At 42.2% G+C, this 27,984-nt stretch overlaps 1 protein-coding gene across 12 annotated transcripts in view; it reads left to right on the forward strand.

Moving 5' to 3' along the window:
• The window catches only part of LOC100992160 (protocadherin alpha-11), a 229,923-nt gene that overhangs the window by 48,717 nt on the left and 153,222 nt on the right, over nucleotides 1-27,984 (forward strand). Inside the window, exon 1 of one of the 12 annotated variants that reach the window (XM_034960634.4) lies at nucleotides 11-6,198. The exons of 7 other annotated variants lie outside the window; for them this stretch is intronic. In XM_034960634.4, the coding sequence (XP_034816525.1) occupies nucleotides 3,844-6,198 (2,355 nt within the window). In that variant the 5' untranslated portion in view covers nucleotides 11-3,843. Of the gene's footprint in view, nucleotides 1-10; nucleotides 6,199-6,258; nucleotides 13,181-13,792; nucleotides 20,386-20,437; nucleotides 27,933-27,984 lie in introns of those variants that run through there. 4 more of the 12 variants (XM_034960631.3, XM_014345066.4, XM_024928896.4 and 1 more) reach the window with 4 other exon arrangements.

Raw genomic sequence — 27,984 nt, forward strand, 5'->3', positions numbered from 1 at the left:
TAATTTTTAATTAATTTTACAAAATTACATATTTTCATTTTATTGTGTTTCTTATTATAATCTCTTTGCTTCTTTAATATTCATAATTTAAGTGAAATTAGAAATCACTGTCCACAATCTGCACCTCAGAATTTTTGTCTTCAAACCAAAATATTCTTGGATATGTCGTTTTCTGTTGCATTTTAATTCAAATTCATAGTAGCATTTTTTTTCTGATTAATTATATGGGATTTTCATTTGTTTGCCTTTGAGCTTTAGGAGAATTTTTTTACATATACTCTTTTTTGATCATATATTGAAATTTGAGCACCAGTGTATCACTTATGCTTTTACACTTTTCATTTCAATGTTTTTCTGTCGACACTTTTATTAAGCTAACGCTTTGATTTTATCCATTTTGTGTAAGAACTCTGATCATCATAGTTTTTATCTGTGGTTCCCTTTTCAGACTTGTGATTCCAGGAGGCAATAGTGTTTATTTATTGTCCCCCTTTTAAACCATTGAGGAATAAAGGACAAAAACAATAGTTATCAGCCTGAATACTTCTGGTTGTTATGGTTATTGATTTATTTACTACCGATCTAAGTAATGGAAAAATAGTGATTCAACAGAATTTAGACCTTGTGATCAAGTAAATTTATATGAAAACTGCATTCCTCTGGCATTGCGGCTCTCTTATTTCTGTTTGAATTTCACTTGATGGTCTTCTCTTCATGGAGTCTAAATCTATTTTTTGTATTAGTGTTTTCATTGTTTCTACACAGTAATTTAAACTATTCACTATTTTGTATGTGTGTGTGTGTGTGACAGGGTCTTGCTCTGTCACCCATGCTGGAGTACAGTGGTGCAATAATGGCTCACTGCACCCTCGAATGCCTGGGCTCAAGTGATTCTCTCACCTCAGCCTCTGGAGTAGCTGGGATTACACACGAGCGCCACCATGCCCCCCACCTTTTTTTTTTTTTTTTTTTTTTAAGAGATGGGGTTTCTCCATGTTGCCCAGGCTGGTCTCAAACTACTGGGTGCAAGTGATCTGCCCACCTTGGCCTCCCAAAGTACTAAGATTATAGGTGTGAGCCACTATGCTTGGCTAGTCATTATTTCTTTGAATGAAAAGCAGCAAAAAGTAGTGATTAAGTGTGAGTTTTGGTGTTATCCTCCCTTGCCTAAATTTCATCACTACCAATTTTGTTTTGTGGATGGATTGTTTCACCTCTATTTCAGTTTCTTCTGTAAAGTTGGAATGATAAACACTAGTTTCAATGATAGAATTGTCATAAAGCTTTAGTAAGTTGATATTGTAAGGCGCTTATAACTGTGTTTGCCAAATAGCAAGTGCTTAAAAAATTTGCTACTAGTTTTCCGAAGAGGAAAAGAAAAACTTTATGTCATTTTATGCTAGGAAACTCTCATTACGGATTCCATATTGTTTTCATTTTATGTAAAGATTGAATTTTTGTTATTCATAGTGAGGCCATAATTACCAAATTAATCTGAGATGTCGCTAACATTTTAAATGCCATGTTCTACCTTAAAAGCAATTTAAAATGTGTGTTTCAAAGTTGAAAATTGAATTAAGACTTGGACAGTGGAAAAGTTTTATGAATTCAAAAGACATTTAACCTGCTGAGTCCTCAGTGATTTCCTGGAGTTGGTTTTGACTTTTTGTGTTGTCCATGTTCCCAGGAAATATTAGACTACATTAAGCATGAATGGTGTATTTGCCCACATTTAAAAGTTGCTTAAGGGCCATTAGAGGACTGAGTTGTGGTTTGTGTTTCCTAATGTGAGCATTTTCCGTTCTTGAAATGGCAGAAACTGGTAGTGGTATTTTCTGTTTTCTAAAAGAAGTACATGATAATTTTTAAGCGTGTAATTAATATTGCACTAAAATTTAAAAAAACTAACTCTACATACTTAAGAGTGGCAGAATTGTCTCTGATTATACTGAAGATCACCATTTGTGTAGCTAATGATATCTAACAGCCTCAAAACAGCATACTTTCTTAGGAAGTAGAGAACTATAGCGTTGCTAGTGAGTAAATGTTTTTTAAAAAGTTCCTAGGAGGGTCTTTAAGAGTATCACACTGTGCCTGCTGAGAATCATCGAATTAACAAGACCTGGTTTCAAATTTAATAGATAAATAAAGGTAAGTATCCTACATAAATACGATGATAGTAAAAGCAAGAATATTGTAAGAGGTGCTAGAAAGGTACATCATAGTGTTATTGGAATTGGAAAAAAATCTTTGCCTTTTTCCCTTGTTGAAGGAGACCGTGAAGAGTCATGATGTTTTACTGGTTATAAAATGGAAAGAGTTCTCCCTGGGAGAATATGGAGACTAATAGGTATTCATGAGAAGAGAGTAACTTAAGTGAGTACACAGAAAATTCCAAATGTACCTAGAAATGAGGAATAGTCCACTTTGGGTAAAGCACATGGTTCCCATAAGAGAGAGTGTGATATAAAGCAAGAAAAGTAATATGAGAAAAACCTTTTGTATAACTTTGAGTACTAGACAAGTAATTTTGACACTCTTCAAAGTCATTTGAAAGCTGTCAAAAAGTGTGAAGCAATACGAATAAAAAGTATTAAAGGAAGATGACTGCAAGGATTAAATGAAGGAGAATGAAATAGGAATGGACAGGTTACACAATAAGAAGCTACTGCAATACACCAGGAGAGCAGCAATTATAAAAACTTATTTAGGAAAGCATCTGAAAACAGACATAATTATTTTACATGCCGTTGGGAACATTGGAGTGAAACATTCAAGAAAACGAACACAGTAAGGTAGATCCAAAAAGGATGAAATACCTCAAGACTTGATCAAAGGGCTGCTGTATGTGAGATGGCTGAGCACTGAAATTTATCTAATAAAATAAACTTACATTTTAAAAGAAATAATACAAATCATATTTGAGATTGTAAAAATAGGCATATATTCATAACACACAAGTGTTCGAAAGGATAGAATGAGGAAACAAATATAAAATGATGAACTCCTGAAACAGTATATATAGATTCTGCTAAAGCAAAAAATTCAGAATACTTCCTCCTCAAAAAGTTCACATGATACAAATTCTTCCCCTTCAAAGATTCCCCAAACCTTCTCTTATTTTGTTTTCCCAAGAGAAGTGTCTGGATAGTTGCTAATGTTTCTTGCCTCCTAAAAAGAAAACACACACACACACACACACACACACACACACACACACACACACACCGCTTTCTAAGTTTCTCTTTCATCAATCAGTAGATTCTTGAGATCCTGGGTCCCTAAAAGAGTACAGGATTTTTCTTAACAAGTGATACTGAATCAAGAATATGAAGTTTCCTGGGATCTAGATCAAAGGAATTTAAACTTGCAGTTGTTTAAATTCATGTTGTCACTTAGGTTTCTATCTTTATTTAAAACTGTGTGAAAAAAAGTTTTTCTAAGGCATGAGGAAGCTACAGTTCTGGTAACAATGAGTATTCAAAAGCCATCAGTCGCCTAAGAATGCTTCTAACAATCATGAGAAATACTATTTTAACCTTTAACAACAATGAAGAAAAAAATTCAGAGTTTGAAATAAAACTTTTCATCTGATTAATAGTTTGTAATGGTTTGTAATTCTTACTTACATGATGGCCACATGATGTCGCTCTTTACCGCAAATTCTTTCATAATCAGCAAAAGGAAGTCATTCCTTTTCGCACTGGAAAGACGCTCCACTCTCTTTCACTCTTTGGATGCACAACAATGGCCACACATCGAGATTGAAATGAAGGGATAAAAACATTCCTATAAATTCGAAGGCAAGTTTTGCTGACTAGAAAAACAAGCCAATAATTTGAAATGGTGTGCCCGAATGGATACGACCCAGGGGGCCGACATCTACTGCTGTTTATTATAATTCTAGCAGCTTGGGAGGCAGGGAGAGGCCAGCTCCACTACTCGGTCCCCGAGGAGGCTAAACATGGCAACTTCGTGGGCCGCATCGCGCAGGACCTGGGGCTGGAGCTGGCGGAGCTGGTGCCGCGCCTGTTCCGGGCGGTGTGCAAATTCCGTGGGGATCTTCTGGAGGTAAATCTGCAGAATGGCATTTTGTTTGTGAATTCTCGGATCGACCGCGAGGAGCTGTGCGGGCGGAGCGCGGAGTGCAGCATCCACCTGGAGGTGATCGTGGAAAGGCCGCTGCAGGTTTTCCATGTGGACGTGGAGGTGAAGGACATTAACGACAACCCTCCGGTGTTCCCAGCGACACAAAAGAATCTGTTCATCGCGGAATCCAGGCCGCTTGACTCTCGGTTTCCACTAGAGGGCGCGTCCGATGCAGATATCGGGGAGAACGCCCTGCTCACTTACAGACTGAGCCCCAATGAGTATTTCTTCCTGGACGTGCCAACCAGCAACCAGCAGGTAAAACCTCTTGGACTTGTATTACGGAAACTTTTAGACAGAGAAGAAACTCCGGAGCTTCATTTATTGCTCACGGCCACCGATGGAGGCAAACCCGAGCTGACTGGCACCGTTCAATTACTCATCACTGTACTGGACAACAATGACAATGCCCCAGTGTTCGACAGAACCCTGTATACGGTGAAATTACCAGAAAACGTTTCTATCGGAACGCTGGTGATTCACCCCAATGCCTCAGATTTAGACGAAGGCTTGAATGGGGATATTATTTACTCCTTCTCCAGTGATGTTTCTCCAGATATAAAATCCAAGTTCCACATGGACCCCTTAAGTGGGGCAATCACAGTGATAGGACATATGGATTTTGAAGAAAGTAGAGCACACAAGATCCCAGTCGAGGCTGTCGATAAAGGCTTCCCACCCCTGGCTGGTCATTGTACAGTTCTTGTGGAAGTTGTGGATGTAAATGACAATGCTCCACAGTTGACTCTCACTTCCCTGTCTCTCCCTATTCCAGAGGACTCCCAACCAGGTACCGTCATCACATTGATTAGCGTATTTGACCGAGATTTTGGAGTCAACGGACAGGTTACCTGCTCCCTGACGCCCCACGTTCCCTTCAAGTTGGTGTCCACCTTCAAGAATTACTATTCATTGGTGCTGGACAGCGCTCTGGACCGCGAGAGTGTTTCGGCCTATGAGCTGGTGGTTACCGCGCGGGACGGGGGCTCGCCTTCTCTGTGGGCCACGGCTAGCGTGTCCGTGGAGGTGGCCGACGTGAACGACAACGCACCAGCGTTCGCGCAGCCCGAGTATACGGTGTTCGTGAAGGAGAACAACCCGCCGGGCTGCCACATCTTCACTGTGTCGGCGGGGGACGCGGACGCGCAGAAGAACGCACTGGTGTCCTACTCGCTGGTGGAGCTGCGGGTGGGCGAGCGCGCGCTGTCGAGCTACGTGTCGGTGCACAAGGAGAGCGGCAAGGTGTACGTGCTGCAGCCGTTGGACCACGAGGAACTGGAGCTGCTGCAGTTCCAGGTGAGCGCGCGCGATGCGGGCGTGCCGCCTCTGGGCAGCAACGTGACGCTGCAGGTGTTCGTGCTGGACGAGAACGACAACGCGCCGGCACTGCTGGCGCCTCGGGTGGGTGGCACTGGTGGCGCAGTGAGAGAGCTTGTGCCGCGGTCTGTGGGCGCGGGCCATGTGGTGGCGAAGGTACGTGCAGTTGACGCTGACTCAGGCTACAACGCGTGGCTTTCGTATGAGTTGCAACCGGTGGCGGCCGGTGCGAGCATCCCGTTCCGCGTGGGGCTGTACACTGGCGAGATCAGCACGACACGAGCCCTAGATGAGACGGACGCACCGCGCCACCGCCTTCTGGTGCTTGTGAAGGACCACGGGGAGCCCTCGCTGACAGCCACAGCCACAGTGCTGGTGTCGCTGGTGGAAAGCGGCCAGGCACCAAAGGCGTCGTCGCGGGCATCGTTGGGCATTGCAGGCCCAGAGACCGAGCTGGTGGATGTCAACGTGTACCTGATCATCGCCATCTGCGCGGTGTCCAGTCTGTTGGTGCTTACCCTGCTGCTGTACACGGCGTTGCGGTGCTCAGCGCCGTCCTCTGAGGGCGCATGTAGTTTGATAAAGCCCACTCTGGTGTGCTCCAGCGCGGTGGGGAGCTGGTCATTCTCCCAGCAGAGGCGGCAGAGGGTGTGCTCTGGAGAGGGCCCACCCAAGACAGACCTCATGGCCTTCAGTCCCAGCCTTCCTCAGGGTCCATCCTCTACAGACAATGTGAGTCATAAATAATCTTGTTTCCAACAATTTTAAAACAATTAGTTCAATTTGTCTCCTTAAATTTTCTTTCATAATTTTTTTTAGTTGATAGCTTTATATATAATTATTATTTTTTAGTGTTATGCTATATTTGCACTAATTATTTGGAAGTACGTTTAATATACACTTTTGTTTTGGGATGCGTAATACTATAGATCAAAATCTATGGTTTATGTTGGCTACTCTCCATTTTTGGAGAAGGACTTTGCTAACTGGAGCAATGGATTCACCTTTCTTCTATAGTGTATTTACAAAATCAAATATTTACATTTCCATATTTTGATAATCAATACCTATAAACGCTATAGTAAACAAATTTAATATATATGTTACCTAATATTTTATTCTATGTATTGTCCTCATTTTATAAAATATACCTGTGTCAAAATCATCTGTTCAATTTTGCCTTTTTATCTTTAGTCTAGAACTTGAATTTTAAGCATTTCTTTTACATCTATTTATCTTGTTTTTATCATATTTGTGTAGCACTGACTTCTTTTTAACTTACTTTGTTGAAATGTATTTGCCATGTTCATGAAGAATTAATATGAACAATTTAAAATAGTTTAAATGGCAGTTTAATAGTATTTTTTATTTTGTTCCTTGTTTGTATAAGAAATATATTCACATTCAAAATTTCAAAGAGTGAAATCTAGTACGTAGTAAAAAATCTCCTTGCCTCCTCAAACCCCAAACCATTTACTTTACCTTTCTGAATTTCTGAAGCAGTTTAAGTTTTTTTGTATATTCCCAAGATTATTATTGCCAAATTATATAAATATATTTACAATCACCAAATTGTAAATCGCCAATATATATATTTTATAATTTGCCCCTTCCTTCCTTCCTTTCTCTTTCTTTCTTTCTTTCTTCCTTTTTCTTTCATTCTTTTTCTTTTTTCTTTCTTCTTTCAAGACACGCTCTCACTCCATCACCCAGGCTGCTGAAATGCAGTGGTGGGATTATAGCCCACTGCAACCTGAAAGTCCTGGGCTCACAGGATCCTCCCATCTCAGCCTCTGGAGTAGCTGGGAATACAGTTTGCGTGTCATTGCGCCTGGCTAATTTTATTTTATATTTGTAGAGACAGGGTGGAGTCTTGTTTCCCAGGCTGGTCTTGAACTCCTGGCTTCAAGCGATCCTCCTACCTTGGCCTCCCAGAGTATTGGGATTGCAGACACGAACAACCACACCCAGCCTGCCTTTCATCTTTCCTTTTTTTAAAAAAAAGAAGTGATTACAGTAGAACCCTACCTTTCTGCACTTTTTGTTTTTCCACTTTAAGTTTTATATATATATATACACATATATATATACATATATATAGTGTGTGTGTGTGTGTGTGTGTGTGTGTTTGACAGAGTTTTACTCTGTCGCCCTCTCTGGAGTGCAGTGGTGTGATCTCAGCTCACTGCAAAATCCGCCTCTCTGGTACAAGCAGTTCTCATGCCTCAGTCTCCCAAGTAGCTGGGATTAAAGACGCCAACAACCAAGCCATGCTAATTTTTTTTTTTTTTGTATTTTTAGTAGAAACAGAGTTTCACCATGTTGCCCCGGCTGGTCTCGAAATCTGGGGCTCAAGTGATCTGACTGCCTCAGCCTCCCAATGTGCTGGGATTACAGGAGTGAGCCACCGCATCCAGCCTAAATTATATATTGGGTTTTGTGGCATATTATTTCATTAGCGCTTATTCCTTGTTTTTGATTATTTGCTTTCTTATTTTTAAAAGTATTTGCATCTTATTTTCTTTTATGGATATATCATGATTTATTCATCCAGTACTATATTAGGGACATTAATGAAACAATAACCGAATTGTCTAGACTTTAAAAAATTTTTTACAAATAATTTGGTTGGTTAAAAAAATGATAGTTAACGGGGCATGGTGGCACACACCTTTAACCCCAGCATTTCGGGAGGCCGAGGCAGGAGGATTGCTTCAGTCTAGTAGTTTGAGACCAGCTTGTGCATCTTTTGTAGAGACTTTGTAAAATTAGCTATGCATGGTGATGCATGTCTGTAGTTTCAGCTACTCGAGAAACTGAGGTGGGAGGATCACTTGAGCCAAGGAGGTCCAAGCTGCAGTTATCATGCCACTGAACTCCAGCCTAGGTGACAGAGCAATACCTTGCCTCAAAAATAAAATAAAATGAAATAATAAAATAAAATAAAATAAAAACCCAGAACTGACAATCAATTTTCACTGTTCCTAATATTCTAATATACTTTAGTAAATTATTTTAGGATATGTTACTGTTTTCTTTTCAATGTGAATAAGGATAGAGGTATGCAAAGTCAAAAACCTGTCTGATAATCAATAGAATTATTTACCATTAAGCCGTAATATGTCATTCACATAAGCAGACCAAGTTTGCTGCTCTTGTTGAAAGAATATTCAGTTTTGTGGAAAAATCTATAAATATCCTTGACCTTCAAAGACGGTAATTGTAATCTGTTTTTATTGCTTTGTTTTTATGCTTACATGCATGTATATTTAAAACCTTCCTAGCATATTATTAAAGTTTTAAATATCCTATTTATCTTGGGAAATACCTGAAGTTGATAGGGGATCCTCCTTAGCCACCTAAGCTGTATTAATCAATTATTATGATGATGATGATTATTATTTTTGAGACAGGGTCTCACTCTGTAGCCCAGACTGCAGTGCAGTGGCACAATCTGGGCTTACTGCAATCTCTGCCTCCTGGGCTCAAGTGATCTTCCTACCTCAGCCTCCCAAGTTGCTGGGACTATAGGCACACACCACCATGCCCAGCTAATTTTTGTATTTTTTGTAGAGATGGGGTCTTACCATGTTGCCCAGGCTGGTCTCAAACTCCTGAGATATCGAGAAATACTATTTTCTTTACAAATTGTTTGCTACTATTTAGAGTCAACTACAGAGATTTTTTGGGGTAAATAATGTGATGACAAATTTAAATCATTTCACAGAAAATACCCTTATTCGCCTTTCCTATTTAACCTACGTTTTTGGTAAGAATTTTGTAGAAATTTGGAGGAGCTCTTAATCGCCTACAATGAAGGCATTCATGATGAATCCATGGAGAATTTACTTTTGAGGTGGACTTGGAAAGATGAATAGAATTTTGACAGAAAAAGATGAAGTAATAGAAGAAAAACCTTGAACAAAGAGTGTGCCAAGAAGGAGACAACATATTTTCTGTAAAATATGACTCCTATTGGAAAGTGGTTAGCCTTAGCACTGAGAAGATTGGCTCATGGTCACGTAGCGTATCTCCCAGATGGAAGTCTACTGTCTTGACAATTAGTCAATAGAAAGATAAACTTGTTGAAGATTTTAGTGAAATCAAGTGAAAGCTGTACTAATAAGGACAGAAATTATCACACGTGAAAGGAGAGATGGGATGTATACAAACTTTAAATATGGTAGGCAAAGGAAAAGAAGTCATAAAAATACATATGAGTAAATGTGGAGAATCACTATGCTATAAAAATTGTGATTTTTTAATGATTTGGGTTTTGGGTGATTATTGATTAGATATTCTTTTAACTTTGGTCGACTCATTTTCTAGGCAGTGTTAGGGTATACTGGGAAAAATGTCAGGTAGAAAATGAAAATAGGGGGTTGCAGATATGGAGTTAAGAATACTTCAAATAATAGGCTAGTTTAAAGCCGTGGAAATAGAAACGTTAAATAAAAAGTTGGGGGAAAAAGTTTAAAGGCATTATTCTGGTAAATACTCACTTTTTGGAGCAGAAGAAAGATGAAGAACTAACAAGCCAATGATGGAAATACTACTAGAGTTTGGCATGTCAGAGAAATCATAAAGGAAAATGTTTTAAGTGAGAGGCTGAATTTAACAAGCTATAGAGATATCGAGAAATAGTGTAAAGAATATGCACATACATTTTTATTACTTTAGTAAATAAAACGGTTCAGGCAATTTGACATTTATTGAATAAAGAAAAGCAAAAATTTAACAATAAGAACAAAAGAAGATAAAATGTAGAAAAGTTAGAATTATATGCTCACCTCAGAGTAATATATACCAGTGTTTCTGGTGACCAAATAAATATTAATGCATTTCTTCCACACGAAACTATGGAGGACAGTTTACATTTCTGATATCCATGACATACAGGTCATACTTAAATTTATTATTAATTGATACGATATTTGAAATATTGGGAAGAAATTCCTTTCCTTATGAAGAAGAAATCCCTAGCTGAAACTAATGTAAGGAGCCAGACAGTATGAATGCCTCTGCAATTGATAAAGTTAAGGATTTACTATTAAATTATGATAAAGAAATAGAAAGTGCATAGAAGAACCCAGATATTGCGGAAGTAATTCATGTAATCATTACCTTTTGAAGCCACATGATGTCGCTGTCTACCAAGAAGTTCTGGTTGGTCAATGTTCAAAGTCTTTTCTCTGACAGCATCTGTCTCTAAAGGCCGAACAATGGGAGATGCAGCGGAATTGGATTAAAAGACTCTGAAAGTACAGTCGTTCATCTTTATATTAAGATACTATTTTCTGATAGGAAACGACTATTTAACATGGTTTATCACTGGCGAGGAGACCTGGGATCCTGGCGACTACTACTCTTGCTTCTGCTCCTCGCAGCCTGGAAGGTGGGGAGCGGCCAGCTCCACTACTCCGTACCCGAGGAGGCCAAACACGGCACCTTCGTGGGCCGCATCGCGCAGGACCTGGGGCTGGAGCTGGCGGAGCTGGTGCCGCGCCTGTTCCGGGTGGCGTCCAAAAGACACCGGGACCTTCTGGAGGTAAATCTGCAGAATGGCATTTTGTTTGTGAATTCTCGGATCGACCGCGAGGAGCTGTGCGGGCGGAGCGCGGAGTGCAGCATCCACCTGGAGGTGATCGTGGACAGGCCGCTGCAGGTTTTCCATGTGGACGTGGAGGTGAAGGATGTTAATGACAACCCGCCAGTGTTCCGGGTAAAAGAACAAAAGCTGTTTGTTTCAGAATCCAGAATGCCAGACTCTCGGTTTCCGCTAGAGGGCGCGTCCGATGCAGATGTTGGAGCTAACTCCGTGTTAACCTACAGGCTTAGCTTTCATGATTACTTCATGCTAGATGTGAATTCAAAGAACGATGAGAATAAACTGGTTGAGCTCGTATTAAGAAAATCCTTGGACAGAGAGGACGCTCCTGCGCACGACTTATTCCTGACAGCCACAGATGGGGGCAAACCTGAGCTCACAGGCACTGTTCAGCTGCTGGTCACAGTGCTAGATGTGAATGATAATGCTCCCAATTTCGAACAGTCTGAATATGAAGTAAGAATATTCGAAAACGCAGACAACGGAACAACAGTTATCAAACTGAATGCTTCTGATCCGGATGAAGGAGCCAATGGGGCAATTTCATATTCTTTTAATAGCCTTGTTGAAACTATGGTTATTGACCACTTTAGCATAGATCGAAATACGGGAGAAATAGTGATTCGGGGTAATTTGGATTTTGAACAAGAAAACTTATACAAAATCCGCATTGACGCCACGGACAAAGGCCATCCTCCCATGGCGGGTCATTGCACCGTTTTAGTGAGAATTTTGGATAAGAATGATAACGTTCCTGAGATAGCACTGACTTCCTTATCCTTGCCTGTACGTGAAGACGCTCAATTTGGTACTGTCATCGCCCTAATTAGCGTGAACGACCTCGATTCAGGTGCCAACGGGCAGGTGACTTGCTCCCTGATGCCCCATGTCCCCTTCAAGCTGGTGTCCACCTTCAAGAATTACTACTCGTTGGTGCTGGACAGCGCCCTGGACCGCGAGAGCGTGTCGGCCTATGAGCTGGTGGTGACGGCGCGGGACGGGGGCTGGCCTTCGCTGTGGGCCACCGCCAGCTTGTCTGTGGAGGTGGCCGACGTGAACGACAATGCTCCGGCGTTCGCGCAGCCCGAGTACACGGTGTTCGTGAAGGAGAACAACCCGCCGGGCTGCCACATCTTCACGGTGTCTGCGCGAGACGCGGACGCGCAGGAGAACGCACTGGTGTCCTACTCGCTGGTGGAGCGGCGGGTGGGCGAGCGCTCGCTGTCGAGCTACGTTTCGGTGCACAAGGAGAGCGGCAAGGTGTACGCGCTGCAGCCGCTGGACCACGAGGAGCTAGAGCTGCTGCAGTTCCAGGTGAGCGCGCGCGACGAGGGCGTGCCGCCTCTGGGCAGCAACGTGACGCTGCAGGTGTTCGTGCTGGACGAGAATGACAACGCGCCGGCACTGCTGGAGCCTCGGGTGGGTGGCACTGGTGGCGCAGCGAGCGAGCTGGTGCCGCGGTCTGTGGGCGCGGGCCACGTGGTAGCGAAGGTGCGCGCAGTGGACGCCGACTCGGGCTACAACGCGTGGCTTTCGTATGAGCTGCAGCCAGCTGCAAGCAGCCCTCGCATCCCGTTCCGCGTGGGGCTGTACACGGGCGAGATCAGCACCACTCGTGTCCTGGACGAAGCGGACTCTCCGCGCCACCGTCTGCTGGTCCTGGTGAAGGATCATGGTGAACCTGCGCTGACCGCCACGGCCACGGTTCTGGTGTCGCTGGTGGAGAGCGGCCAGGCTCCAAAGGCGTCATCGAGGCAGTCGGCTGGCGTTGTGGGTCCGGAAGCGGCGCTGGTGGATGTCAACGTGTACCTGATCATCGCCATCTGCGCGGTATCTAGCCTGCTGGTGCTCACGCTGCTGCTGTACACTGCGCTGCGGTGCTCAGCACTGCCCACTGAGGGCGGGTGCCGGGCGGGCAAGCCCACTCTGGTGTGCTCCAGTGCGGTGGGGAGCTGGTCATACTCGCAACAACAGTCGCAGAGGGTGTGCTCTGGTGAGGGGCCACCGAAGACGGACCTCATGGCCTTCAGCCCCTGCCTTCCTCCTGATCTGGGATCAGTTGATGTAGGCGAAGAGCAAGATTTAAATGTTGATCATGGCCTCAAAGTAAGTCCATTTAAATTTAGAACTCATAAATTCTATTTGTGGAAATTGTAGTTACTTTAAAAGTGTTTCAGATTTATTTTTTCACCGTATTTTATAGTGAAAATTTGAACATTGTTTAGTTTTTAGAAACCTTTTATAATTAATTGAATTTTCTCAGTGGCATAATACAGTATTAATCATTCTCCACAAGTTGGGTCTATCTTGAAACTCAAGTTATGGTTGGATGATATCCATTTTTTACTGAATATTTATTTTGGCCTGCCTTACAGCCGTCTTCTCTGAACAATACTCTAAGGACGTTCAGGGCATTTTGATCTTTGGTGAAAGTATTCCCCCAAAGCGTTTATTCTTTTGTCCTTAGGCACTGAACTCTTAATCTTACTCCATATGCTGTACTTTCAAATGCATGTTTTAAATATGTTGTCTTTATATTTACTTTTATTCACTTTAAGATCTCGGTTTATTCATCTTATCTGACTTTTTAGTGTCTGGTAGTCACAAATATCTTTGGTGTTTCACTATTGCCGTTTTAAGCAGTGTAGTGATAAAATACAGAATGATAGTGTTTTTCAAAATTTGATAGTTTTCATATTCTTCCTAATTTTATTATAAACTAGTTAAAAAGTAAAATCAAGAGGGAAGAGATTTGTAATCCTTCTTTTAATTCATTATTTAGACCATTTTACCATTTGGAGACATGTTTTTTATTCTACATGATTTTTACAGTTGTATTGTCGCCAACTTAACATTTTTTGAGCCTCTATGTTTAGGAAATGATTACTTTATTCTTGCAAGTATCTTCTAAACTCTAATCATTCAACCCTTTGTTCATGAGTTGGAATATTTTCAATAATATTCCACATTAAAGTGATATTTAATATATGACTTAGAAAAATGTTTTCATCAGAAAAACTATACATGGTAATTTCATTCTTGCAAACCAAACATATAATTTATAAATCCTTATTATACAGAATATTTGGGATTATCATGGCCCATTAGTTCATGTAAAAATATTTAGTATTATGGGATAAATCTTTGAAAAATCCAAGATACTTTATTTTGGTATCTTTCAACATTTTCTTTATTTTATTTCTTCTTGTCTTTTTACACGTTTGCTTCTTGTGACTGTTCGACCTGCCTGGATATTAAATACCCATTAGACTTCGTGCATATTGCTTTGGAGAGAATGGTAGAAATTGATGGAAGGGAATGAAGGATTTCTGGGACTCTGAATTCTTACAGTTTGTTATTAGTATTGTTTTAAATCTTTTAATCACTTATGAACCAATAATGTAATCATTTATGGGCATATTTTAGCCCCCTTGTCCAACTGAAGGTAACCTCAAAGGAGCATTGTTTTGTAGTTTATTTCACAGTTCTCTTAATGCCTGTCCATGTTTAGCATTTTATTTGACTATTTGAACACATTATGTAAAAGCAAATTGTTTTCATTTTAGTCCTTTAAGTCCTTTCATTTTAGTCCTTTAAAGTCCTTTCATTGTTTTCATTTAAGTCCTTTTAAAAAATATGATTATCTTTATTATCCTGTTTGAATAATATGTGTTTTCCTTTGTGAAAGTAATATTTCCTATCCTGTCTATGTCTACCTGGTTCTCAGGTATTACTTTAATTACTGAATTCTCCTAAACATTTAATTGACTTTTACAAAATATCATAAATAGGAGGATTCTTTCCACCACCTAGCATTGTATTTGGCAATTTATCATTTAAGTCATTTTAGTTCTGTTTTTCTTCAACTCTCTGATATTTGAATTTGGGGTTGTGCTTTCACAGTGAGAAAGTCTAAACCTATTTCTTGTACATTAATACTTTTCACTATTCTAATTATGGTGATGGTTTTAGCTATTAAGCATTTCTGGGATTGAAATGTGTCAGAAGTTAGTTATTAAGTATTGTGGATTCTGAAGCTCTCCAAATCAAGTCCTCCCTTTACCAATTTTTGTATGTGTAGCCATTGGTAAATGATTTGTTATTCAGTTCCTTGGCATTATATGTATGCATGATAAATGTGAATTCTACTTTATAGTTTTTTTGTATCAAGTAAGTTAATAGTTATAAATTATTAATAATAAAGTCTGGCAAGTGATAGGTACATAATAAAATTTAGTTATTACCATTCTTAAGAGAAAAGAAGTTAGTGATTGCAGAAAGGCAACCTAAAATGTCAGAAAGTCGTTATGGCCTTCCATATTAATCTTATTTTTGTGTAAAACTATCTTCTGTAAAGTCATTTTTTAGATTAACCTAGGATGTTTCAATATTTTGAATGTTGTGTGGTGGAATGAAAAAAATCTAAAAGTTATTACGAGTTTAGGAAAGTCAAGTTAACACCACCTATGTGGGAAAACAGTTTTTTGGAAAGGTTAAAGTCCTTCCAAGGAATGTGTAGACTATCTTACTTTGATAGTTGTATGTTTCCCATATTTAAAAGTTGCCTGAGATCCTGCAGAGGCCTGAGTAGGCATTTGAGATCTTTGTATGTATGAGATCTTTCCATTAATAGTATTTTTCTTAAAAAGAAGTATACAATAATGTTTTGATGATGATTTAAAGTCAATTTATGTTGTAGTTCTATGAATTAAGTAAACCATTTATGTAGAGTGTTGTAAATAGCCTTTTAAAGTGCTTTCTCTTTTTTCTTTCCTTTTCTTTCTTCCTTTTTTTTTTTTTTTTTTTTTTTTTTTTGAGACGGAGTCTCGCTCTATCTCCCAGGCTGGAATGCAGTGGCGCAATCTCGGCTCACTGCAACCTCTGCCTCCCGGGTTCAAATGATTCTCCTTCCTCAGCCTCCCAAGTAGCTGGGATTACAGGTGCATGCCACCATGCCCTGCTAATTTTTTGTATTTTTAGTAGAGTCGGGGTTTCACCATGTTAGCCAGGATGGTCTCTGTCTCCTGACCTCCTGATCCGCCCACTTCAGCCTCCTAAAGTGCTGGGATTACAGGCATGAGCCACCGCGCCCAGCCTAAAATGCTTTCTTAGCAAGTAGAGAAGATTGTAATAACCAGTCTTCATTAAACATTAAATAGGACCCTTACAGATCTCTAACAGCATATCATCATGTCAGGAATTATTACTGAGCCCCAGCCTCTGGCTTTAAAATTTGAGGTCAAATAAAGAATATGAGTCACACAATGCAAGGCAAGATAATGTAACAGGTACAAGAGGTAAATCAGAGTGACGTTGAAGTTGAAAGACAATCATTTCCTATTTGAATTTTTGAAGAAATACTTGGAGGGGCATGGTGTGTTTCAGTGGTTTTAAAATAAGTAAGTTCTCCCCGGGAGAATATTGAGAATGATAGACATTTCTTGGAAAGAGAAAACATAAGGAAAGTTGAAGACACAGAAAGCATCAATATGACAAGTAGAAAAGTCCACTTTGGTTAAAACACACAGTCTGCAGAGAATGAAAGCAGGAAAACCAATGTAAGAAGATCTCTTGATTTCTGAGTAATAAACTAAAGGGCCATGAGTGATTAAGGAATTTGGCCACTCTTTAGAATTAATTGGGAGCTACTTAACTACCTTGAGCAAAATAAATCACGACTTTTGAAAGAAGGTTGAACGGGAAGACAAACTCAGAAGCTCCTGCAGTAATCAAGGACAGAAGCAATTGTTAAATGCACCTCTTAGGCTGTTATCAGTAGAAATACGAAATAAAAGATAAATATGCAAAAACATTAATGGCACAATAAACAGTCACGGTTTTGCCTTTAGACTTGAGATACACTAAAATCTAGATTTAATTAATCGACTTGGACGTTGGAATAAGATAGTAAAACTCACAACAGAACTTTGAAGAACTTAGTCAGGAAAAGAATCTCAAGCATAGCTTTAAAATCAGAAATTGCCCCGAGTACTAAGGATGAGCAATAATGAAATTAAAACATATTGTAATAACATTACACAAACTATATTGGAGATTACAAAGAAGAGATTATTCATAGATTATAAAGCTTGGAAAGAATCAAAACAACACATTTCTGGAAACAGATTGTATACATGCTGCAAAAGAGAAAAATATATTTTCTCCCCACGTAACACAAGACCTTAAAGTCAATTCTCGCTTTTCTTGCAATATTTTATACCTTTTCAATTCATAGAATTACTCAAGAAAACTACCTCAGTTGGTTGCTACTTTTTGTTGATTCCTTTTACCAGACATGACTAAGTTTCTTTTTCATCAGTAGATTTCTGGGCTCCTATATTCACTAGAGATTGCAACTCCTGGATTTCTCTTACACTAGAATCCTATTTCGAGCCATATGGGAGATTCTGAATTCCAGAACAAAAGAATTTTGTAATTTAAAATTCGTGATTGCTCAATGGAATCATTTTAATTGTTACTTCATTTCTGTCGTTATTTAAAACTTAAGTGGAGAATTTTCTCAGGGATAAGAAAACCACAATCAAGGTCATACAAAACTTTTAGAGGCAGTCAGTCTGCTAAGAAGGCTCCAGCAAGAGAAACGGGATCTTCTGTTTCAACAATCATTACTTAAGAAAAAATTAAGAAAATGAAATAAGTTTTGCAGAATAACTGTGAAATTTTTATTCATGAAATATGTACTTACACTTTGGGCCACGTGATGTCACTCTTTGCCGCGATGTTCTCTCTGAATCCAGACAAATACAGCCCTTTTCCCATGGGAAGAGGCTCAATTCTTTTTCACTCTCTCTGTGCTGAACGATGGCGAACACAGCAGAATGGGACTGACGAAATCAGATGATTTCTTCTAATTTGGAGGCAATTTTCACTAATTAGAAGAAGACTGAGTATTTGAAATGTTATACTCAAGTCGAGGAGATCCAGAGGGTCAGCCTCTACTGCTCTTGCTTCTGATCCTCGCAATGTGGGTGGTGGGGAGCGGCCAGCTCCACTTCTCCGTCCCGGAGGAAGCCAAACACGGCACCTTCGTGGGCCGCATCGCGCAGGACCTGGGGCTGGAGCTGGCGGAGCTGGTGCCGCGCCTGTTCCAGTTGGATTCCAAAGGCCGCGGGGACCTTCTGGAGGTAAATCTGCAGAATGGCATTTTGTTTGTGAATTCTCGGATCGACCGCGAGGAGCTGTGCGGGCGGAGCGCGGAGTGCAGCATCCACCTGGAGGTGATCGTGGACAGGCCGCTGCAGGTTTTCCATGTGGACGTGGAGGTGAAGGACATTAACGACAACCCTCCGGTGTTCCCAGCGACACAAAAGAATCTGTTCATCGCGGAATCCAGGCCGCTTGACTCTCGGTTTCCACTAGAGGGCGCGTCCGATGCAGATATCGGGGAGAACGCCCTGCTCACTTACAGACTGAGCCCCAATGAGTATTTCTTCCTGGACGTGCCAACCAGCAACCAGCAGGTAAAACCTCTTGGACTTGTATTACGGAAACTTTTAGACAGAGAAGAAACTCCGGAGCTTCATTTATTGCTCACGGCCACCGATGGAGGCAAACCCGAGCTGACTGGCACCGTTCAATTACTCATCACGGTACTGGACAACAATGACAATGCCCCAGTGTTCGACAGAACCCTGTATACGGTGAAATTACCAGAAAACGTTTCTATCGGAACGCTGGTGATTCACCCCAATGCCTCAGATTTAGACGAAGGCTTGAATGGGGATATTATTTACTCCTTCTCCAGTGATGTTTCTCCAGACATAAAATCCAAGTTCCACATGGACCCCTTAAGTGGGGCAATCACAGTGATAGGACATATGGATTTTGAAGAAAGTAGAGCACACAAGATCCCAGTAGAGGCTGTCGATAAAGGCTTCCCACCCCTGGCTGGTCATTGTACAGTTCTTGTGGAAGTTGTGGATGTAAATGACAATGCTCCACAGTTGACTATCAAAACGCTCTCGGTTCCTGTAAAAGAGGACGCACAACTGGGGACAGTTATTGCCCTGATTAGTGTGACCGACCTAGACGCAGATGCCAACGGGCAGGTTACCTGCTCCCTGACGCCCCACGTCCCCTTCAAGCTGGTGTCCACCTACAAGAATTACTACTCGTTGGTGCTGGACAGAGCCCTGGACCGCGAGAGTGTGTCCGCCTACGAGCTGGTGGTTACCGCGCGGGACGGGGGCTCGCCTTCACTGTGGGCCACGGCCAGGGTGTCTGTGGAGGTGGCCGACGTGAACGACAACGCACCAGCGTTCGCGCAGCCCGAGTACACGGTGTTCGTGAAGGAGAACAACCCGCCGGGCTGCCACATCTTCACGGTGTCTGCGCGGGACGCGGACGCGCAGGAGAACGCCCTGGTGTCCTACTCGCTGGTGGAGCGGCGGTTGGGCGAGCGCTCGCTGTCGAGCTACGTGTCGGTGCACGCGGAGAGCGGCAAGGTGTACGCGCTGCAGCCGTTGGACCACGAGGAGCTGGAGCTGCTACAGTTCCAGGTGAGCGCGCGCGACGAGGGCGTGCCGCCTCTGGGCAGCAACGTGACGCTGCAGGTGTTCGTGCTGGACGAGAACGACAATGCGCCGGCGCTGCTGACACCTCGGATGAGGGGCACTGACGGCGCAGTGAGCGAGATGGTGCTGCGGTCGGTGGGCGCCGGCGTAGTGGTGGGGAAGGTGCTCGCAGTGGACGCCGACTCGGGCTACAACGCGTGGCTTTCATACGAGCTGCAGCCAGAAACGGCCAGCGCGAGCATCCCGTTCCGCGTGGGGCTGTACACGGGCGAGATCAGCACAACGCGTGCCCTGGACGAAACGGACGCACCGCGCCAGCGCCTACTGGTGCTGGTGAAAGACCACGGGGAGCCAGCGCTGACGGCCACGGCCACTGTGCTGGTGTCGCTGGTGGAGAGCGGCCAGGCGCCAAAGTCATCGTCGCGGGCGTCAGTGGGTGCCACGGGCCCCGAGGTGACGCTGGTGGATGTCAACGTGTACCTGATCATCGCCATCTGCGCGGTGTCTAGCCTGTTGGTTCTCACGCTGCTGCTGTACACTGTGCTGCGGTGCTCGGCGATGCCCACCGAGGGCGAGTGCGCGCCTGGCAAGCCGACGCTGGTGTGTTCTAGCGCGGTGGGGAGTTGGTCGTACTCGCAGCAGAGGAGGCAGAGGGTGTGCTCTGGCGAGGGTCCGCAGAAGACCGACCTCATGGCCTTCAGCCCGGGCCTTTCTCCTTGTGCTGGATCTACAGAGAGAACGGGAGAACCCTCTGCTTCCTCAGATTCATCTGGGAAGGTGGGTTTTTCTAGAATTTTATTTATTTATATAATTTTTTTTTCTTGAAAGATATTTTCGATTACTCCCAGGGGCCGTTCAAATAGTTTTATTCATTTTTCTAGAAATCCAGCCGATTTTTTTTCTGATAAAGTAAACCCCTTAACATTGGAGCCGACTTTGTCTTGACTTCTAGTGAGAATTATAAACTGTATATTAAATAGATATTTTTTGGGTGCTGAATCAATTTTATTTAAATTTGTGATTAAAGTGACATTGAATTTCTGATGCTATGCTGCCATAACACTTGAAAACCAATTTAGTTGTTAGTCATTCATTAAACATTAACATCACTATCATTTATTTATTGCTAAATGATGCATAGTATTTTAGTCTACTTGTATTGTTTATAAGAAACCCAAGCAAAAATATATAGCAATTGTTACCTTGTTAAGTTTGTAGTTCTCTACATTTCTCTGGATGGAGACTGTGTGAACATCTGATTGTTCAGCAACCTTCAGTATCTATTATTTTAATAAGAAAGAAACTTAACCTAAACTTTAGAAAACAGTTGCTCCGCTTTAGGAATCAAATTATGTCAATAAATGTTATAAACACAGCCTTCATTTCAACTTATATAAAATATGTTTTAAAATGCCTGACAATGTAGATAATTCAAGAAATGTTGACTGAAATTTTGTCTACACTTAGAACATTTTTTGAAATTCAGTTTACAGAAATTGGAGAAAATGCTTTTTAAACAAGTGTTTCCTTTCTTCAAGAAGACATTCTCCTTTTAATTGAAATTTTCTCCATTCAGTGATAAAATGATCAGCCATGTGAAGATTCGAAACTTCGAGTTCTTTTGAAATTCAAAGTCTGTAACTTAAAACATTACCCTTATGAATTTAGATGAGAATTCACTTGTTCTGTCAGTAATCCATAAGACAGAGATCTGTTTTTTTTTAAATCTCTTTTTCTCCTCTCAGCTCATACATAACACAAGGCAGAAATCTGGATATGAGATTTGCCTCTTTAATGTCACTACATGTTATATTTCCTGAATTGTAGTATGTGACTTTCAAAATGGTGGTTTTCCACACTCTACCTTTAGTGCAAGCTATTTGTTTGTTTTCTAATTTATAGTTTTAAAAACTTCGCTTATTGAGTTTTTGTTATGTGGTTTATATTTTTCTTTCTCTTTCAGCTATTTTATTTAATATTGTGTCAGATACTTTACAAGGTATGACCTAATTAAAAACTCAGTAGAGAAAGATCAGAATGGCCTTGAGAATAGAGCCACAAAAATAACTATGAAAATGCCAGTAACGTTTATTTAAAACAAAATATTTTAATTTTTAAATTTTCCCTTAAAACACACTTTTGGAATATGCTACAATATTACATGTTTTTTGTCTTTTTATTTTTCTGAGACGGAGTCGTTTTCTGCCACCCAGGCTGGAGTACAGTGGCATGATCTCGGCTCACTGCAACGTCTGCCTCCTGGGTTCAAGCAATTCTCCTGCCTCAGCCTCCTGAGTAGCTGGGATTATAGGCACATGCCACCGCGCCCAGCTAATTTTTGTATTTTTAGTAGAGATGGGGTTTCTTCATGTTGGCCAGGTTGGTCTCGAACTCCTGACCTTGTGATGCTCCCACCTCAGCCTCCCAAAGTGCTGGGATTAAAGGTGTGAGCCACTGTGCCAAGGCTTTTTTTTTTTTGTCACTTTCTTTCAAAACTTGAGTGGTCTCTGAGCTCCTGTCATTAAACCTATCTATATCTGTCTATCAGCACAACTCACCTTGAATATAGTCTTATACTTTCAAGTATCTTTGTCTTTGCACGTTTTTCAAGTTTCATGTGCCATTTAAACTTGGACCCAGGTATTTGATTATTTGATGTGAATAGAGGGATGCTACAGATGTCATTTGTCTCCCGCCCTAAGTCCTCCAGTCTCCTTAGAGCTAGTACTTACTAAGCATTTACTATGTCATCAATAATCATAAAACGTATTTTTTTTTTTGAGTCAGAGTCTCGCTCTGTTGCCCAGGCTGGAGTGCAGTGGTGCCATCTTGGCTCACTCCAAGCTCCCCCTCCCGTGTTCATGCCATTCTCCTGCCTCAGCCTCCCGAGTAGCTGGGACTACAGGCGCCTGCCACCATGCCCGCCTAATTTTTTTGTATTTTTAGTAGAGATGGGGTTTCACCGTGTTAGTCAGGATGGTCTCGATCTCCTGACCTCATGATCCTCCCGCCTCAGCCTCCCAAAATACTGGGATTACAGGCGTGAGCCACCGCGCCTGGCCTAAAATGTGTTCTTTATTATTGACGGCTGTATTGATGGGATTGGTAATTTAGTCCTTCATATTAATCTCTATTCTCTCTCAGAGTACAAGCTCTCATCATATGCAAATTCACAGAAGGGCTGTGAACACCTTAGTAATAAATTTATCTTTTGAGGTCATTAGCAAACATGAACTCACAGGGATCCAGAGATGGTAAAATTCAAAACAGCCTGGCAAGTTCAAAACAGAGAGGTGAAAGCAGAAGAGACACTTTCCTATTTTGCCTAATAGGTCTCCTTATAAGCATCTGTAGTTAACATTCCTCAATTCAAGTCAGAATCATGAAACAATAATGAAGCTCCTCCTATGTCTCTTTTCAAGTTGTAATTACTATATAGGAAAAACTAAGTTGTCACCCAATATCTTAGACACTTTGAGAGCAAAGGGGGTGCTGTAAATAAGTATACAAGATCACAGACCTAAATTGAGCCTGTTCCAGACAAATTGGGGTCTATGGTCAACCTATCCTTAGACCTACTAATGCATTAGCATTAGCAGCACCTAAGTCCTCATTGAATGTTTTGGTTCAAGGCTCCACCTCAGAAATTCTGAAATGGGTAGTAAGAGCAAATTTTCATTTTAAAGCACACCTGAGATGATTCTCATACAACCGGAATTTTAGATCCATAACCCTATTTGATACTTGACAGTGCAAGTTTCTGTAATTTAAAAAGATGTGGTGGCCTGACACCTGCAATCCCAACATTTTGGGAGGCCAAGGTGGGAGGGTCCCTTCCTTGAGCCCAGCAGTTTGAGACCAATGTAGTGAGACTCATCTCTGCCAAAAAAAAAAAAAAAAAAAAAATTAGCCGGGCATGGTGGCACACATCTCTAGTCCCAATTACTCAGGAGGCTGAGGCGAGAGAATCGCTTGAGCCTGGGACATTGAGGCTGCAGTGAACTGTGATGGCACAACTGCATTTCAGCCTGGGTGACAGCAAGATTCTGTCTCAAAAAAAAAAAAAAAAAGAGTAGTTTAACTACTCCCTACTTTTTATTCAATATTGGACATCTACATTGGGATATTTATGTTATCACTTGGTATAAAATGTACATTAGTAGAAATTGAGTTTAGTTTTTATTATTTTGTGCGTGGAGATGATTGATCAATGGCAAACTTATTTTACGCTCCAGATAGCTAAAACAAACGTTGATATTTTGATACATAACTCATTACATTTTAATTCAGGGTTTATAAAAAAGTAATCTCTAAAATCAGAATTTGAATGAATTTTGATGCAAGAGGCATTCCAGAGGAGTGGAGAAGTATAGAAACAGAATTTAGTAGGACACATAAACTGATGGATTAAGTGACACCAATTTCTGTCAGTTTTCTTATTCATAAATATTGTTGCTCTGTCATTCAGATTTTAATAAAAAAAGTTTAAAGTAATTGGCACATTTAAAAATATTCTTTAGAAAAGTCAAAACATCATTAAATAAAATAAATTAACCCTTGCATAAGACCAATATGTCTGTTGTTAAGTTTTCCTTTCTTGGAAAGACAGAAAACTCAAGTTTTTTTCAGCAGCACAGATATATTACATTTTCATTCCTGAATATTTGATTTCAAGAACTTTGAGAGAGAAAAAAATATTTTTACTGCAAGTGTTGATGAAAAACTTCACTGACATTGATAAAAGTACTAGATACATTTCAGAACTGTGTCTTTTGGGCATTTGAAAAGCGTAAATATAACAGGGTTGAAAGCATTTGCCTCTGAAAGTAGAAATAATAAATTTCTTAATTACTTTATTCAGAATTATAATTAAGATTCTTTTTGCCCATGTAAGATATTATAAAATGAAACTTCTTGTATAAAGGATTTTTCTGTAATAGTACTTTTCTGTTTTCTTAAATACAGAAACCACCACTCTCAGCCTGTGCAGTAGCAATAATTAAGGCATTCTATAGGTAATAATTTTGCCTGATGAGCCAAATTTGGTATTGAGCCTCATGAAAACAAATGTGGCCAAATTGAGGCCTGAGAATAGTTTCCATTTATGAAGCACTCATTCTCCTTAAGGTACTATTGCAAGCACTTACTATATTATAATTCACTCAATAACCATATTACTATTAGGCCAAAGTTATAAAATTGGAACATGAGGGAGGGAGAGGTTAAATGATTTTCCCAAGTCATGTGGCTAGTGAGTAGGATAATAGGAATCTAAATGGAGAAATGTCTGATGTTGAAGCTAATGATCTCTAAATTCTAGTGATGACTAGATCTTCGGAGTTATAAACACCTCACAGATAGTTGATGCTTGACATTAGTGTCTAAATAAACCTTATTAAATCTCAAAATAATGAGAAAGAGAAGTTAAGTGTCAGAACTTAAATGGAACTAAAGTTGTCATTTAATAAAATATTAGTATACTCAGTAGTATGCAAATATTAAGGGCATTTTGAAATTCGGCTATTGATAATCATGTGGTTAGGGAAGAAATCACTACTCTGAGAGTCTACATTTAAGAAAACATTGCACGTGGGATCAACATTTATTGTTGTTAACTATAAAGAGACTTAATGTAAGGCTTTGAAAGTCCATAGACATAAAAATACGTAAAAAAAGAATTAACATGAATGAAAGAAAAGTTGTGAACTCATGGAATCGTACTTACACCTAAAGCCACCGGATGTCGCTGTCGTCCACAAAATAGCTTTTTAGAACAAAGGCATCAGCCAGTTTCTCAAGGACTAGGAAGTAGCGTCATTCTGAGATCTCAGCCATTTCGATAAAAAATAGATATAAGAAATAGGACAGAAAATGTCAGATCGTATGTGCGTTCTAGACCGCTGATTCGTCGATTTGTAAAACAGGAGAAGGATAAGATGGTTTCTAGATGTAGCTGCCTGGGGGTCCAGTGTCTGCTGCTCTCGCTTCTTCTCCTCGCAGCCTGGGAGGTGGGGAGCGGCCAGCTCCACTACTCAGTCTACGAGGAGGCCAGACACGGCACCTTCGTGGGCCGCATCGCGCAGGACCTGGGGCTGGAGCTGGCGGAGCTGGTGCCGCGCCTGTTCCGGGTGGCGTCCAAAAGACACGGGGACCTTCTGGAGGTAAATCTGCAGAATGGCATTTTGTTTGTGAATTCTCGGATCGACCGCGAGGAGCTGTGCGGGCGGAGCGTGGAGTGCAGCATCCACCTGGAGGTGATCGTGGACAGGCCGCTGCAGGTTTTCCATGTGGACGTGGAAGTGAAGGACATTAACGACAACCCGCCCAGGTTCTCCGTAACAGAACAAAAGCTCTCAATACCTGAATCCAGACTGCTTGACTCTCGATTTCCACTAGAAGGCGCATCTGATGCGGATGTTGGAGAGAACGCATTGCTTACTTACAAACTCAGTCCAAATGAGTATTTTGTTCTTGATATTATAAACAAAAAAGACAAAGACAAATTCCCAGTGCTTGTTCTGCGGAAGCTGCTGGATCGTGAAGAAAATCCTCAGCTAAAGTTGTTGTTGACAGCAACTGATGGAGGCAAACCTGAATTTACCGGATCTGTTTCTCTGCTGATCCTGGTGTTAGATGCCAATGATAACGCCCCTATCTTTGACAGACCGGTTTATGAAGTTAAGATGTATGAAAATCAAGTGAACCAAACATTAGTAATACGGCTCAACGCTTCTGATTCGGATGAAGGAATAAACAAGGAAATGATGTATTCATTTAGCTCTTTGGTCCCACCCACGATAAGAAGGAAATTTTGGATAAACGAAAGGACAGGAGAAATAAAAGTAAATGATGCTATTGACTTTGAGGACAGTAACACTTATGAAATTCATGTAGATGTTACAGATAAGGGAAACCCACCTATGGTTGGTCACTGCACGGTCCTAGTGGAACTACTGGATGAAAATGATAATTCACCTGAGGTGATTGTCACTTCTCTGTCTCTCCCAGTGAAAGAAGATGCTCAAGTGGGCACCGTCATTGCCCTAATCAGCGTTTCTGACCATGATTCAGGAGCCAACGGACAGGTCACCTGCTCTCTGACGCCTCACGTTCCGTTCAAGCTGGTGTCCACCTACAAGAATTACTACTCATTGGTGCTGGACAGCGCTCTGGACCGCGAGAGGGTGTCGGCCTATGAGCTGGTGGTGACCGCGCGGGACGGGGGCTCGCCTCCGCTGTGGGCCACGGCCAGCGTGTCTGTGGAGGTGGCCGACGTGAACGACAACGCGCCTGCGTTCGCGCAGCCCGAGTACACGGTGTTCGTGAAGGAGAACAACCCGCCAGGCTACCACATCTTCACGGTGTCTGCGTGGGACGCTGACGCGCAGGAGAACGCCCTGGTGTCCTACTCGCTGGTGGAGCGGCGGTTGGGCGAGCGCTCGCTGTCGAGCTACGTGTCGGTGCACGCGGAGAGCGGCAAGGTGTACGCGCTGCAGCCGTTGGACCACGAGGAGCTGGAGCTGCTGCAGTTCCAGGTGAGCGCGCGCGACGGGGGCGTGCCGCCTCTGGGCAGCAACTTGACGCTGCAAGTGTTCGTGCTGGATGAGAACGACAACGCTCCCGCGCTGCTGGCGTCTCCCGCTGGCAGCGCGGGCGGTGCAGTCAGTGAGCTGGTGCTGCGGTCGGTGGGTGCGGGTCACGTGGTGGCTAAGGTGCGCGCAGTGGACGCTGACTCTGGATACAACGCGTGGCTGTCGTATGAATTGCAGTCGGCGGCGGTTGGTGCACGCATCCCGTTCCGCGTGGGGCTGTACACGGGCGAGATCAGTACGACGCGCGCTCTGGATGAGGCTGACTCGCCACGCCAGCGCCTACTGGTGCTGGTGAAGGACCATGGCGAGCCGTCGCTGACGGCCACGGCCACTGTGCTTGTGTCGCTTGTGGAGGGCAGCCAGGCACCCAAGGCCTCGTCGCGGGCTTCAGTGGGCGTGGCGCCCGAGGTGGCCCTGGTGGATGTCAACGTGTACCTGATCATCGCCATCTGCGCGGTGTCCAGCTTGCTGGTGCTCACGCTGCTGCTGTACACTGCACTGAGGTGCTCGGCGGCGCCCACCGAGGGCGCATGTGGGCCGGTGAAGCCCACGCTGGTGTGCTCTAGCGCGGTGGGGAGCTGGTCTTACTCGCAGCAGAGGCGGCAGAGGGTGTGTTCTGGGGAGGGCCTGCCCAAGGCGGACCTCATGGCCTTCAGCCCCAGCCTTCCACCATGCCCAATGGTAGATGTGGACGGGGAAGATCAGTCTATTGGAGGGGACCACTCTAGGAAGGTGGGTTATTACGTTTTCATTTTCCTTTTGTGCTTTATGAATAATATTTTCT

The sequence above is a fragment of the Pan paniscus genome, chromosome 4, assembly GCF_029289425.2.
Source record: "Pan paniscus chromosome 4, NHGRI_mPanPan1-v2.0_pri, whole genome shotgun sequence".
Lineage (NCBI taxonomy): Eukaryota > Metazoa > Chordata > Mammalia > Primates > Hominidae > Pan > Pan paniscus.